The 11,976-nt window shown below is 55.7% G+C and overlaps 4 protein-coding genes across 4 annotated transcripts; 3 read left to right on the top strand and 1 right to left on the bottom strand.

The window, feature by feature from the left end:
* Positions 1-50: 50 nt before the first annotated feature.
* BU26DRAFT_510239 (uncharacterized protein) lies at positions 51-631 on the top strand (the record flags this gene model as incomplete). The annotated part of the gene is made up of 2 exons (XM_033827211.1): positions 51-503; positions 536-631. The coding sequence occupies 2 exons, from the start codon at positions 51-53 to the stop codon at positions 629-631; spliced, it is 549 nt and encodes a 182-aa protein (XP_033678040.1).
* A 136-nt stretch (positions 632-767) lies between these two features.
* On the bottom strand, positions 768-6,355 carry BU26DRAFT_543701 (ArfGap-domain-containing protein). Its single transcript, XM_033831707.1, has 10 exons — positions 5,923-6,355; positions 4,704-5,836; positions 4,173-4,475; positions 3,961-3,964; positions 3,025-3,079; positions 2,676-2,752; positions 2,477-2,612; positions 2,240-2,423; positions 1,350-2,176; positions 768-1,294 (listed from the first exon to the last, which is right to left on the bottom strand). Exons 1-10 carry the CDS (start codon positions 6,040-6,042, stop codon positions 1,077-1,079), a joined length of 3,057 nt encoding a protein of 1,018 aa, XP_033678041.1. The 5' UTR covers positions 6,043-6,355; the 3' UTR covers positions 768-1,076.
* Positions 6,356-6,471: 116 nt separating this feature from the next.
* BU26DRAFT_493923 (nucleolar GTP-binding protein-like protein) lies at positions 6,472-9,193 on the top strand. Its single transcript, XM_033826167.1, has 7 exons — positions 6,472-6,621; positions 6,679-6,714; positions 6,770-6,845; positions 6,903-7,085; positions 7,216-7,273; positions 7,326-8,813; positions 8,867-9,193. The coding sequence occupies exons 1-7, from the start codon at positions 6,543-6,545 to the stop codon at positions 8,906-8,908; spliced, it is 1,962 nt and encodes a 653-aa protein (XP_033678042.1). The 5' UTR covers positions 6,472-6,542; the 3' UTR covers positions 8,909-9,193.
* Positions 9,194-9,484: 291 nt separating this feature from the next.
* Positions 9,485-11,794, top strand: BU26DRAFT_493928 (uncharacterized protein). The gene is made up of 3 exons (XM_033826168.1): positions 9,485-10,058; positions 10,122-10,247; positions 10,303-11,794. Exons 1-3 carry the CDS (start codon positions 9,983-9,985, stop codon positions 11,490-11,492), a joined length of 1,392 nt encoding a protein of 463 aa, XP_033678043.1. The 5' UTR covers positions 9,485-9,982; the 3' UTR covers positions 11,493-11,794.
* Positions 11,795-11,976: the final 182 nt, after the last annotated feature.

Raw genomic sequence — 11,976 nt, forward strand, 5'->3', positions numbered from 1 at the left:
AATCGGGCCCTGAAACTCGCGACGAGATCTCTGGGGCATGTCAGGACCTGATGACGAGGCCCTTTGACAAACCGAAGAGTCCGATGCCTCCTGCGCCTGGGACCGGCAGCGTTGGCGCCTTCAATTCCCGTCAACCCGACAAGGCCCACGGGATCAGTAAACATCAGCAGTACTACGGACGGATATTGCTCAGAGAAAACTTGGAGCCCTCCGCGCACTTCGTCCAGTCTGTCGTTGAAACCTGCAACATCCACAAAACCAACGGACTGGATCGGCGCAAGAGCAGTTGGGCCTCGCTCACATCAGGAGGTAGTTCAACGCTCGTAATGCGGGTATTCAAGCCAGCCCGAAACCAGCGTACATACTGGAGAGGAGAACGTACATTCGTCACCCTCGTCCACCGCTTTGCTAGGCAAGCATCTAGGCTAGAGCTCCAACCCGGCAGCGATCTCAAACAAGTCGAGAGCTGGTTTCAGGGTCGGATGGGCGAAGCCCCGCGACCGGTGAGCTGGAGCTGCTCTCTGACTCTCTGCAGAAGCTGAACGCACACAAGAATAGAATTATGGGGAGGCTACTCGAGGTAAACAAAGAGGCAGATAGGCTGTACGATGTCGAAAAACGACTTGCGTAAGCATACAGAGACCTGCAGGCTAGGACCGGAGCATAGGTATCAGTATAAGAATCAATATAATTCGTGCATCAACTACATTCCGCATGCAACATGAAGAATCAAAGCAGTTGATACCCAACACAGCTTCTGAGCTCATATGGGAAACAGCACGACATACAATGACAGTTTGGTTTCTTGAACAAGAGTGACATGTCTTACGTACCGCAAGGATTCAAAAAGGAAACGCAGAGAGCTGACCTCCAATGTGAAAGGACGGCTCGCACCTTGCCTCTAGCATACATCGTACCGTTCCAACCTTATTCGCCATCGCTTGTTTCGCATCCATGAGTTGACATCACCCTTGCACTGTTCGCCAGATTCCCCTGCTTTGCTCCGCTCCTACTTTGCCGTCTTGTAGAACATGTAACAGACTATTCCGCCAACAAGAAGCCAGCCACGATCCATCCTATGAGTTCAGATAATTCCGAATAGCACCCTGCAGCTTCGTCGCCCCCTCGCCTAGCAGGCTCGTCAGGTTCTCCAGATCGTCGCTGGCCGTGATACCAAATTTGCGCACAAAGTCCTTGGCAGCGGATTCCAGGTCGCCGTAATCGTCCTCGGGGACGTCGTCTTCGGGGCGACCGAAGTAAGCGTTGGATGAGATGGCTGTGGCGCCTTCGAAGCCTGTTCATCTGTTAGCAACGGATATTTTCCTAGAAATATGTTGAAATGGACGTACCTTGTAACCGCTCCTTCGCCGCAGACGATGCCGCAGGATCGTACGCATTACGACCAAAGAATTCATCACTCGAGATAGACTTCTGCATGCCAAACTTCTCCCGCGCATACTTCTCGCTGTCGTCCTGGACCGGCTTGCTCACGCTGCCAAAGCCGCCCATCTTCTTGGGCGGCGCAGCCTTCTTCCCGCCAGCAACTTGTCCAAATCCAAGACGTGCGACGCCCATGCCCAGTCTCTCCATCTCCTGGCTTGAGCGCTCCGGTTTCGAGGTCGTGCCGAACCCGCCGCGGGATGGCGAGAGAGGAGTAGGCGAAACGATGTTCGATGCTTCGGCGGCTTTGCTCTTCGTTGCGGCGGCCGCGACTTCAGCGGCTTCCGCGTCGGGGTCATACCCTAGCTTCTCGACGCGCTCGGCCTCTTCGCGGGCCTTTCGTTCTGCTTCCTCGAAGTCTAACCCATCACTGGCGACCACTTTCTTCGCTCCGAGACCCTTCTTCTTAGCACCCAGGATGTTCTTCTTCGGTGCGGTGCCGGAGGCTGTCTTCCGTACAGCAGGTTTGGCGGCGGGGATCGCAGCAGGCGTGGTGGGTTCAGAGGATGCAGAGAGCGGAGACTTCGGGCGCGCGGTACCGTTGCCGTTCGCATCGGGCTTGAGGAAGGGCGATTGTGCGCGCGGTGTGCCGGTGCGGGAAGGTGGGTTCGAGGGGCGCTTAATTGTAGGCTTGTCCCAAGAAGAGAAGAAATCATCATCCTCGCCTGCTGGGGTATTGGTTCCGTCACTGCTGCTTGGTTCGGGGATGTCTGTTATTACGACTTCGTTGGGGTATCTAAAAGCACCAAAGCATTAGTACATGCCTGCTGCAGTGCTTAAGCGTTTGGATCCGACATACTGCTTAGCATCTATAACACACCGCCGAGCTAATTCCTCCTTGTACTTGTTCGCGGCGTTGCTCGTGTACTTCGTCTTCGGGTCCTTGCTCGCGAGCGCGGCGGAGCCGCCGTGCGTCTGGAAATACTTGGTCGCGCTCTCGTTGCCGCCGACTTTCATGATGCGGAGCTGATCCCATTGCCAGACTGTCCTATATCAGCGCTCGGCCTTCCCTTCCCATATCTCGAGGGGAACGTACTGTCCAGATTCGTCGACCGCACGAACGAAATGTGCACGCCCATATTCCTATGGTTCGCCGAGCAATCGAGGCAAAGATATATACCGAACGGCACAGAACTCCATGTCGGATTCTTCGCGCCGCAGTCGAAACATATCTATTCAGGGTGTTAGACTCTATTGACCGCCATGTGCCCCTCCCCCTTCGTTGAATAACGCACCTTGTTTGCGGACTTTGCTTTCAATTTCGCAAAGATATTTTGCGACTGCGTCTTCGTAGCGAGTGCCATGGCGAAGACTGCGGGTCGGAAAGGTGGAGGTTGTGGTGTAGGGGTGGACGCTGTGGAGATATTGCGAGAGCGGCGGGCGGGAACGGGCCACCTTCCATGTTCGAGGTCACGTGAAGCCGGTCCTACCAAGGCAAGCCTCAGCCCGAGCGCTGCATCTCAAAGCCCAAGCACACATCCACCTTACCAAGGCATTGCCTACGTGGATTGCGGCCTTCTCCGAGGGTGTGAACAGGCGCAGAATATCCGCCATTTTCCTCCTTGCCACTTATCTTCGATTGACTAATGAGATACAGCATGATCAGGGATCGAGCTATCTGCCCCTCACGCGTCACAGGCTGGTGTGGAGGGGTATATAATCTCTCGATCCTTTCTGTAGATGGGCAGCTGAAGCATTTCCTCGAGCAATCGCACCACAGTCATTCGATCCCAAGCCTCTACGCCTTCCTACACCATGTCCGCCATCCAAACTGTCCCCTCCCGCCGCGGCGCCGCCACCCTCGTCCGCGCCGGCCAATCCATCAAAATCATAAATACGCACGGTAACCAAGTTGTCGACACGTGGGCCTTCGCCGTCCCCTCCTCCACCGTCAGCACTACCGATATCAGCGCACCTGTCTTCCCCAACGCCACGCCCACCTCCGTGACCTCCTACTCCGAGACGGCGAACACGGCCGCGTCCGCGCCAGAATACATGTCCATGTGCCACACGCGGGCTTCCTTGTGCAAGCTGACGCCGGAAGTGGGAGATACGCTGGTGAGCCAGAAGCGCGCACCGATGGTGAGGTTGAGTGAGGATACGAGCCCTGGTGTGCATGATACACTGATTGCGGCGTGCGACCGCTGGCGGTATAGCGAGTTGGGGGTGCAGGGGTATCATGAGAGCTGTACGGATAATTGCTGGGATGCACTCTACACCCTTTCGAACTCCGTGGATGCGGAGGTTGCGGAGGCGTTGAGGGGGCTGCAAGCGAAGTTGGGAGGACGGGTCCCGGATCCCTTCAACCTGTTTATGAATATACCGGTTATGCAAGAGGGGACTGGTGCAAAGAGGGGTGTCAGTTTTGAGCCGCCGGTTACGAAAGCTGGGGATTATGTGGTGCTGGACGCGCTGAGGGATGTAGTTGTGGTCATGAGCGCGTGTCCGCAGGATGTGCTGACGATCAACGGGAAGAATCCGGTGGATGCGCATTTCCAGGTGCTAGGGTAGATTACTAACTGTTCTACGTATTGAGTCCGATCTGGCATATTGGAGTATGTATCATTCATTACCCCGTAAACTCAATCTCAGCAGGCCCCGCGATTTCAACGCTCAGAAAGAACGTAAACGCAAGACAGCCGCCGAGCAACACCAGCCTGAGACCCCAGTATACGTAGCGCCCCATTGTAATGCTCTTCCACCAAGACTTTTCTTCTCCGTGATATTTGAACCGCCCTTCTCCCTTCAACCAATCTTCTGCTCCTCCCCATTGACATACAAGCCAAGCCGCCAGATACCACAATGCCAAGTGCACGAACGAGGCCAGTGGAATCATGGCAAATATCCAGACCAAGAAGAGCCTGTTCCTTAGAATAGATGAGATACCGAGGAAGCTCGACAGGAGATTCTGTACGAACAGAATGACACTGCCGAGCATAAGTGTCTGGAACACAAGGAGCGCGATATGATCTTTGTACCAGGAGTAGCAAGTAAATGAGCGGTACGGGTGCCGTGGAAGGACAGACCAAACCGATCTTGGGCTGGACGAGTATGGCCGGGAAGGAGAACGGGGTGGTACAGGCGGTGCATTGTCTGCTTGTGCCGAGATGGATGAAGCCTCTTCCTCATTGAGGGTCCTGGTGACATAGCGCGAAAGAGCAACAGACGGCTGGTGATGATTGCAGCGGGTGATGCTGCAGGAAGTAGAGTTTCTGGTGTCGGGCATCTCGGGCTCTTCTCGCTCCGCTATCAGGACCGTTGACAGCCCTGCGGGTTGAGCATGTTCCGGTGAAGGGCGTTCCTTTGGTATGGCAGCATTCTGCGGGGCGTCGTGGGCTTTAGCATCGTTGTCCAGGTAGGACTGAGCCATGGAAAGAATCGGAAGCAGTAGCAGAACGAGTGGTAGAGTTTGGCCGAAGGACCATGAGTCTTCCCCTAGGGCCGTGATGCTGTATCCATAGTGGTTGCCATCGTATGTATACTGTGCGCTTGCTCGAGTGGCCCAGACCTTGATTGTGCCCCAGGCAATGGCGAATGAGAGCCATATGATCTCGAGAAGCATCGACTCTGCGAGATCGTAGAATGCGCGGGCGCTGCTGAATGCGAAGAAGCTCAGCAAGTATGGCAACGTCCATATTGCCGCCCCAAGAGCCCTTTGGTCAGCTTTGCGTTCCAGGAAATATAAGAGCCCTTTGAGGTATGTGCCTGGAACGGTTCGAAAGTACCTTCGACTGAACGCGGCCGTTGAATCGAATAGCCTAACACCGCTGTGAATGTAAGAGATTCCCACCACCAGAACTGACAAGATCATAGACCAGATCCGCGGTCCACCGCTTGTGAATGAGGCCATGGTCAGCTGTTCGAAGTAGCACTGCGCGCTCAGGCTAGGATAAAAGCCCCCTCCTTCGCCATATAGGTCGAGCCAGTTTTGACTTCCCGTCGGCAGCAATGCCACGATTTGGAGCCCGCCTAGGATGAACATGAAGCAAACCCGGATAATTCGCAAGCTGTGGTTCGTCTGGAAATAGCCCTCAAGAAAGGCCATGGCGGAGAGAAATGTGAAGGACGAGAACCAGGCTACGAATACGATAATCTGCCAATGGTAGGCTGTTATCCCGCAGGAGAGCTGCGAATAGCCGGAGATGAGGATGGCGAGGCCGGTGACGAGTTGGGTGTCGCTGAGAATGAGCACTGACTTTTCCATTGCGTATTCGAAGCGTCTGCGTGGGCTCCATGCAATGATTCGCTGCCGAACGAATTCGAGGATGCCGCGGTCAACTGGGTTTTCATATTCTTGTCCCCCGGAACCGACTCGCTGCGGATTGTAAACCGTTATGTAGTGGAAGATGAGAAGGGCAACCGTGAGATAGGCCGTTATAGAGAAGCCAAGAATGACCTGTGTGGCAGTTAGTATCGTGTTCATTGCATGAAGATTTCCACGATAGAGACATGGACGATGGTGCGATTGGTGGATCTGCTTACCCCAATGCCCGACAGCTCGGGGTTTGGAAGCAAAGGCGGTACATGCTGGAGTCCAGTGAGCCTATCCAGTGATAACCACGAGCAATTGGGTTTATGGCAGTGCGTAGCCGTCTCTTCCATTGTAGCACCAGTTGCATGGCTGTGAGTGCATCTTGAAGAGTCGCCAGGAGACTTAAATATGGGCTAAAAGAACCGGCAATGTTGTGGATTATTAACGTCGCAGCATTGGAGCGAAGACGCGTGGTGGTACCTAGGGATGAAGCGGAGACAGTGTTGAACAAAGGAGCGGGGCGTACCGACCTTCGCTTTCGGAAGGCGCGATGCCGCTTGCAGGATTACTGTGCATTGTACTCTTAAGGTGGCCGGCGTTTTCCAGCGGACATGTATCTGGTCCTCTTTCGACGTCGTCGAACCGAAAGTGTGGAGATTCTCGAGTCTGGATGCAGCGGAGACGATGCGGAAGCGGAGCGCCTCGGCTGACAGGGATCTGATCTGGTCTCCCACTAGCGCGTCAAGATTTCGCTCGCCAACCTCAATTTTCGTCGTTATCGATACACCCGCAGCCACCCCAAGACGACTGGCCTCGACAACCACCCTGCCACCCTCCTGCAGCCGCCAACATGAAGACGCAGTGGAAGGATATCCCCGTCGTCCCGACGAGTCAAGAATTTCTCGACATTGTGCTCTCGCGCACGCAGCGTTCGTCTGCCCAATTTTGGACTTGACCGTGGGGCTCGTAGGGCTAACATGCATCAGGCCGGCTTCCCACGCAAATCCGTGCTGGCTTCAAAAGTGCGCCGTCTACACCCCTAGCATTCCAGCGATGCATCGCTAACACCGGCTCCAGTTAGCAGAATTCGCGCCTTCTACACCCGCAAGGTCAAGTACACCGCCGAGACCTTCAGCGAGCGCTTGTCCGCCACGTACGTCTCCACCCGATATACATGATGGTGCGGGAGGGAAAGACTGATGTGGGATAGAATCGATGCCTTTCCGCGCCTCCAAGACATCCATCCGTTCCACCGCGATTTGCTGAACACCTTGTACGATGCGGACCACTTCAGGATTGCTCTCGGCCAGCTGTCCACCGCGAAATCCCTCATCGAAGCCGTCAGTCGTGACTATGTTAGGTTACTCAAATATGGGCAATCGTTGTTCCAATGGTACGTTGCTCTCTTCATTGGAACCGCCCTCTGGTGGCTTTTGATGCCATGGCCGGGTGCCGAGCATACGGGCGGAAAAGAGGCACGCGCTCCGCCATACTGGACTGCGCTGACTGCGGAAACCTTTTAGCAAGCAGTTGAAGAGAGCCGCTCTTGGGCGCATGGCGACAATTTGCAAACGCCTAAAAGTGAGTGATCTGGTTGGGCGCCCCAGGTAGAGCGAGACTGACATGCAAGCAGGACCCGCTCGTATACCTAGAACAAGTCCGGCAACACTTAGGGCGTCTCCCCGCTATCGATCCCAACACTCGAACTCTTGTCATCTGTGGCTATCCGAACGTGGGCAAGAGTTCGTTCCTGCGATCCATCTCGCGAGCCGACGTGGACGTGCAACCCTATGCATTTACCACCAAGAGCCTGTTCGTCGGCCACTTTGACTACAAGATGTTGAGGTTCCAGGCAATCGACACCCCGGGGGTTCTTGACCACCCACTGGAGGAGATGAACACCATCGAACACCAAAGCATCTGCGCTATAGCCCACCTGCGGGCTGCCGTTCTCTACTTTATGGATCTGTCCGAGCAGTGCGGATACAGTGTGTCGTCGCAGATCTCGTTGTTCAACAGCATCAAGCCACTTTTCGCCAACAAGTTGGTCTTCATTGTCATCAACAAGATCGATCTGGCCCGCCCGGAGGATTTGGATGCCGCCACACAAGAGCAACTTCAGGGAATGCTGAAGTCTGGTGAGGTGGAACTTCTTCAGCTATCCTGCACCACCACAGAAGGCGTCATGGGCGTTAGGAATGCCGCCTGTGACCGATTACTGGCCGCTCGCAACGCGGAGAAGCTGAAAGCGGGTACGAACAGCTCAGGAGAGCCCACGGGACGGCTGGGAGACCTGTTGCGTAGGATCCACGTTGCTCAGCCCCTAGGCGGGGTGGTTCGCGAGGCCTCTATCCCCGAAGCTGTTCTGAAGATGAAGAAGTACGACCCGAACGATCCAGACCGTCCCAAGCTGGAGCGCGACTTGGAGGAAGAGGAGGGCGGCGCCGGAGTCTACAACTACAACATGAGGAAGAATTATATCCTGGACAACCCCGATTGGAAAGAAGACCGCATCCCCGAGGTTTTCGACGGAAAGAACGTATATGATTTCATCGATCCGGATATTGAAGCCAAGCTTGCAGCACTCGAGGCTGAAGAGGAGAAGCTGGAAGCAGAGGGCTTCTACGATGAGTCTGACGACCTTGAAGACGCAGAGGAGGCCGACATTCGATACAAGGCAGAGCTCATCCGGGAAAAGAGGCAGCTCATCCGCAACGAGGCGAAGATGAGGAAGAGCCTCAAGAACAGGGCCATCATCCCGCGAGGCGCGAAGGCAAAGAAGCTCTCTGAAATGGAGGCTCACCTTGGGAGCCTCGGATATGACACTTCCAACGTTGCGACTCGAGCACGCAGTCAGAGTCGGGGTCGTAGCTTGGCCCGCGGCAGGTTAGAAGGTGTGGACGGCGATGCTATGGAGATTGATACACCCAAGGCAGCCCTGGAGCGAGCGAAGAGCAGAGCCAGAAGTCAGAGCACGAACAGGCGGACGGACGGCGTCACGAACGAAGCCGCCCGCTCGCAAGCCGAGCGTCTGGCCAAGTTGTCCCAGAAGAAGATGAACAGGATGGCTAGGCAAGGTGAAGCAGATAGACACCAGACTGGATCGCTGACGAAGCACTTGGTGAGTATTCTCCGCATGCACTACGACCCGGGCAATGCTAATATGCTCTGTAGGTTGCGGGCAAGCGCGGCATTGGCAAAACGAACAGGCGATAAAGTGATGTTACGCATATCCGGGTATCTCGTACAGTAGAGGTGGATATGAGGCGTTCAGGAATTGTTCGATACCATTCCTTGCTGGTGAGCTTCTTGGCAGCGGGGCGGATCTGTTCTTCATCAACCAAGGGAAACGCTTATAGATTCATTGTCTATATTCGCTGGATACCACTCATCAGCTCATTAGAGGAGACACAGTTGTCCGCCTTTGGCGTTAGAGGTCGGGCGACGGTCGCCTATACTAAAAGTGCTGATAAACAATTCAGGCCTTTGCGCCTCTGCCTCACCGGTTCCGGGCTTTTCCTTTTGCGTGCTCAAATTCATCATATGTGTCGTGCCGGAGCACGAACGCAACATGCTCTGACTTGAGAAATCGGCGAGCTATCCTGCGCTTTATCTGTCCCGAATTTCTCGCCTTGCTGACCGCTTGGATCTAACGCGCATTGTGGCGCTGCCCGTTCAAGAAATTTGCCGGCGACAGATGAGGAAGGGTTGCCAAGGCGCATGGTGGCTTTATGCCTTGGTTGGTTGGCTGCCATGGTTTGGTGGGAGCGCCAGCCTTCGCAATATCCTGCCGTAGTCGGTCAGCTTTCTTCTCGATCAGCGTGCTCACCACATCTCGGAAGAGACGGTTCCACCCAGCGATTTGAGAAAGATGACCCGAAACTCGAGCGGGATGCCTGATCTTTCCCCTTTGATCGCTAGCCGCGACCGCAGCAACAAGTGTCCATGCCGGCGCCTCAGCCGTAGCCTCGCGCCAAAATGGATATCCGCCACTCATCGTACGGCAGAGGCTTCACAGCCCTGTCTACGGGCCGTTAGCGCGGCGCCTGCGTTGGGGCAGGGGCAGCGTGGCTTTTACTTGACTGGGAAGGGCATCGTTTGGTGCTGCCGATCAAAGGGTATGGTGCGAGGTTTGGGCTGGTGAGAAGGGGGGTTCTTCCTGACATCTGTTGATCTTGCTGCAAACTGTCCTGCAAGACGTGAGCGTTTGTTACTGCGTCGTTCGCTCTTTGGGTTTCTTGGTTCCTGGAACGGCAACAGTGCATTGGATAGGAAGAGTTGGATATCGCGATGGGGTTGCTTGCGAGACTCCCGGTGAGCCTCGTGGCTCTGCTGTGCGCAAGTGCGGCGCTGGCGACGAAGCCTTGTGAGTCCCTCTTTCGCGCTGGCAGCTATGGAATCACGTCGGGATGGGTGCTAATGAGAACAGTCGTCGCAGAACTGGGATCAAGTCGCGACCTCGAAGTACGAGCGACGACGAAATGTCCGGATTCTTACACATCGAAGAACGGGCTCAACTTCACGACCTACTGCGAGCACAACAATCCCTTCAATGGTTCGTGATCTTTCTATCTGCCGTCCACTTAACGCGCATACTGATGAGAAACCAGACGCAATGGACCCTTTCGAAGTCGACTCAATGCAAGAATGCATGGAACGCTGCTCGCGCTACTGGGGTGATTCTGAAGGCTGCTACGGTATCGTCTGGCGCGAAGACAAACAATGCTGGCTCCGCAACAGCACCACCTCCACCGCTAGCCTCGTAAACGACACCGGCATCCACTCCGCGCTCGTCGAAGCCGGCGACATGAACGCACTCGACGAATCCTGCCCCGCCGCCGACCTCTCCGTCAACGATCTACCCGGCGTCGAAGGAATAGGCTATACAGTGCACTGCGGCAAGGTAATCGGCGACTACGACACCTGCTGGAACGACTACCCAGAGTGTCTCCCGAGCCCATTTACCGGCTTCTGGCACGCCACAAGCCTAGTGCAGTGCCTGCGCATCTGTATCAGAGAGCATCCGCTCTGCCGCGCCGTCTCGTACAATCCCGGCCTCGAGATCGGCTTCGCAAACTGCTGGCCCAAGACCGGCTTCCCGCAGACGCTCGACGACCCGCCGTCTAGCCAGGGCACCATGCACAGCGCGACCATCACGAGCATCGAGACCATCGACACAGAGTGCCCCGCCGATTCTTCGTACACGGCGTCGGGCAGCAATAAGCAATTCGAGATCCACTGCGGGCAGTTGAACACGGGGACGAATATTACCGCGGTGCATAAGCAGAACGTCACGGCGTGTATGGATGCGTGTGCGAACCGCAAGAATTGCGTGGGCGTGCTGTTCGACTCGAGCCTGCAGGGCGGGTATCAGAACTGCTATCTGCAGAACACGACGAGCGTGATCAGCGACCAGAGCAGCGCGACTTACGCCGTGCTGTCTGGCTCCGGGGCTCCTACCTCGCCGAACCCCGACGACAACTCCTCCTCTTCCAAGGCATGGATCGCGGGCCCGGTTGTCGGCGGTCTTGCTGGGATCGCGGCCCTGGTCGGTGCTTTCTTCCTCGTCCGCAGGTGGCGGACCAAGAACGCCGCAGGAGCCGGAATAGCGGAGAAAGATGCGAATTCGTATACGCCGGCGCCGGCTTACACGCCCGTTGCCCAGGGACACGAGCATCGCGCGCCGCCGAGCGAGTTGGGCGGCGACTATGCGCGGGAGATGCCGGCGGAGGGCGCGAAGCCGACGGTGAAGTATGCGCAGGGAGCAGGTGGAGCGGAGCCCCAGGAGCTTCCATCGTGAGCGTGTGTATTTGCTTCGAGAAGCCAACGACGCGTGGGTAGAGAGTTCAGGCCTGCGACTACCGCTCTGGCGGTCTGTGATAGAAGAAGAGGAGGATTTTTCTTGAGGTTCCGTGGGCTCGCGAGAAGAAAAGGGAGAGGAAGAGAAGAACTTCGACGCGCTTTTACCAGACAGCGTTTCATCTGAGTGGTGTTTTGATTCGGAAAAGACTTCGCTTCTGGGGCCATTTGTATGCTGGAGATGAAGACCACAGTGGTACTTGATGTTTTGTTCGTAGTATATAATTCATGACCTTTTGGATTACGTCCGGCTCCTATGTCCCTCGCGTGCATTCATGCGATAATAAGTGAAGTCCACTTGAGCTTATACGGCGCAGGCGGGTTGCATATGCGCGCGGTACCTGGACCAAAAAAATGCGGCGAGGTCAAGAGCAGGGGCAGCAGCCGCAGGGAACCATGGACAACCAAGCGCCTCAAGCGAACCG

This window comes from Trematosphaeria pertusa, assembly GCF_010094035.1.
Source record: "Trematosphaeria pertusa strain CBS 122368 unplaced genomic scaffold BU26scaffold_18, whole genome shotgun sequence".
NCBI lineage: Eukaryota > Fungi > Ascomycota > Dothideomycetes > Pleosporales > Trematosphaeriaceae > Trematosphaeria > Trematosphaeria pertusa.